Raw genomic sequence first — 2774 nt, 5'->3', positions numbered from 1 at the left:
GCAATACTGCCTTGTTATAACTGCGCCTCCGCAATACTGCTTGCGCATTCAAGCATGGCAATACTGCCTTTATTATAACTGCGCCTCCGCAATGCTGCTTGCGCTTCCAAGCACGACAATACTGCTTTTATTTTTTTATTTTTTTTTTTTTTTTTTTTTTTTTTTTTTTTTTTTTTTTTTTTCAAATAAATAAAACTGCGCTCCCGCAATACTGCTTGCGCTTCCAAACACGGCAATACTGCCTTAATTTATATTACAATTTCTTAAATATTACTGCACCTACGCAATACTGCGTGTGCTTCAAATACCACTGACTATTTTGCATCTCCGTCTTTAAAGTTATGTTTTGAATGCAGTATCGAGTTTGTCAATTTTCATAAAACCAAAAATTAGACAGTTTAACTTTTATACAAGCAGTCCCGTACGAGGGACGTAGCCTCACATTCGCCGCAAATATAATAATGACTAACTTATTGAAGAAAAATAAACTTTCAGTGCCAACATACGGAAATTCAAATCAATATTTCCAAACATACCTTTTCCACTCCTACTAGACACAATTCTCTCTGTTAATTGGTAAATCGAACCAATCAACTACCTCTGGTATAAATGACCCTGTTGGACAAAGAAATGGCCAAAACAAAGCTGATTTCCAGCAAGGCACAACAAGAACACCAACAGCTTTGTCAAAGGCCATTTTCTTGATAACCTGTGTAATGACAGTGATTGGGGGAACAAATAATCCGAACTTTCCTCCCCAATGTTCTGAAAAAGCGTCTATACCGTTACACGTGGGACTCCAATATCTTGAATAATACGAATTCAGTTTAGCATTATGTTCGGAAGCGAACCAATCAATATGTATATTTCCAAATCTAGCCTGAATCATATCAAATATTTCAAATGAGATACCCCAGTCATCAATGTCTATAATCTTTGACAGATAATCTGCTTTTTCATTCATTGTTCTAGGAATCCATTCCATTTCCAACAAAATTGACTTTGCAATACAAAATCGAAAAATATCAATAGCTATACTTTGCAATTCCACCTTCATAGAACCTTTCGATACGATCGCTTCAACCCCTTGATTGTCAGTAAACCATTTCACCCTCTGACCAGTCAGAATATGACCTAACGACTGTAAAACACGATAAAAAGCTACCAATTCTCGCCATGTCGAAGACTTAAGACTTTCTTCAATGGACCATGTACCATATGAAATTCCGGTTTTCGCACTGACTGCATAGCCAGCAAACCCTGTACTACTAGCGTCAGAATACACAATTTTTGAGCATTGAAAAGACACATTGGTATGTTTTATATTCAGTTCCGACAGAGATATTTGCCAAAATTCTAGTTGTCTCTTACTTTCATCAGAAATTTTTATATACTGATCCCAGTGACTAGCCGCAAGTACGTCAATACTTAAATTCCGGGTCATTATTTGAGAAACTTTTCCTATAACAACACTCATTGAGATAATTTGACCAATACAGCTCGCTACTTTCTTAACATGAACGTACCTGTGTACTTTAATACTATTCAATATTTCTGAAATCGCATTGATGCACTTAAGTAATCTTCGATCAGGGATAAATATCGAACTGTTTCCGGAATCAAGCATCACACCTAAAAACTCCAGAACCTGAGTGGGTGACCAGATACATTTCGTTGCATTCGGGATAAATCCCGATGACAACAAATCATTTTTTATATGCTGGCTAAGTTTAATTGCGCCATCAAGAGATTGCGAACAACCGTATCCATCATCTAAGAACATGGTGACAAACTTACCCTCACCGCGCCATTTCTTCAGCAGCGGTCTTGTCAACTTTGTAAACATATAACAGGCGCTTGAAATTCCGAAAGGGAGAACATTAAACTTGTAAAAATTAGTCTTTCCTTCCCTATTTATCCAAGAAAACCCAAGGTATTCTGTGTGAGGCTCATGGATGTCAACAAAATGATAAGCGCTGGTCAAATCAAACTTAATTTGATAACCCTTACTTTTAAATAATGATAATGCAATTCTAATATCTTCATATTTTACAGGTTGTTTCCACAAATGCTTATTCACTTCTCTTAAATCAAGAATAAGTCTTTTACGTCTAGAATTTTGAATGGAAACAGTCAACGGATTTACAACATAAGGGGGGCTTTCGCAAACTGATATTAGTGCTCTATCTACTAGATCTTGGATAGCTTCTGAAACAAAATCAAATTCTAACAAAGCAGATTTATTGTTTTTACAAAATGTTCTCGAAGGTATCTAATACAAAGGTAACTTATAGCCTTTTTCTATTACGTCGAGTACAAAATCACTCGAGCCAATTGACCTCCAAAATTGAATATGTTTCTTTAACCTACCCCTAACTATTATACTTTTCTGTCCCTGCTCATATTCATAAAAATCATGGGTAAATCTATTATAGTCAAAATACTCATCTTCTAACAAGTCTGGTGACACCTCCGGTTTACTTCCTTGCTGGCCCACCAGTTGCCTGCTCCCCGCCGGCACTGGCTGCTCCGAAAAGGGTTGCACCTCTGGAATAGGGACAATTCCGCCGGAAGTGTGAGAACTCCCCGCAAGCAAAACAGGGTCCTGGAGCGACGAAGCCGGAACTTCTGGTGTTGAAACTATTGGTGCTGGTTTGACCACGAAAAAATCTGCCTCTTCCAACCGGATCGGGTCCATATGGTTTGTGACCGGAAACACCTGAACCCCAATAAATGTTTCTGGCAGTAGAGTCAAACGACCGCCGAGAACCGCC

The 2774-nt window shown here is 38.0% G+C and overlaps 1 protein-coding gene across 1 annotated transcript; it reads right to left on the bottom strand.

Moving 5' to 3' along the window:
- Positions 1–550: 550 nt before the first annotated feature.
- Positions 551–1783, bottom strand: LOC137656210 (uncharacterized). Its single transcript, XM_068390381.1, has one exon. The coding sequence runs from the start codon at positions 1781–1783 to the stop codon at positions 551–553; it is 1233 nt and encodes a 410-aa protein (XP_068246482.1).
- Positions 1784–2774: the final 991 nt, after the last annotated feature.

Source organism: Palaemon carinicauda, chromosome 17, assembly GCF_036898095.1.
Source record: "Palaemon carinicauda isolate YSFRI2023 chromosome 17, ASM3689809v2, whole genome shotgun sequence".
Lineage (NCBI taxonomy): Eukaryota > Metazoa > Arthropoda > Malacostraca > Decapoda > Palaemonidae > Palaemon > Palaemon carinicauda.
The sequence above is the reverse complement of the archived record's forward strand: the minus strand, read 5'-3'. Positions and strand labels throughout refer to the sequence as shown.

Excerpts from the sequence above, each read along its gene's own strand:
- LOC137656210 (XM_068390381.1), bottom strand. The coding sequence starts at position 1,783 with ATGTTCTTAGATGATGGATACGGTTGTTCGCAATCTCTTGATGGCGCA.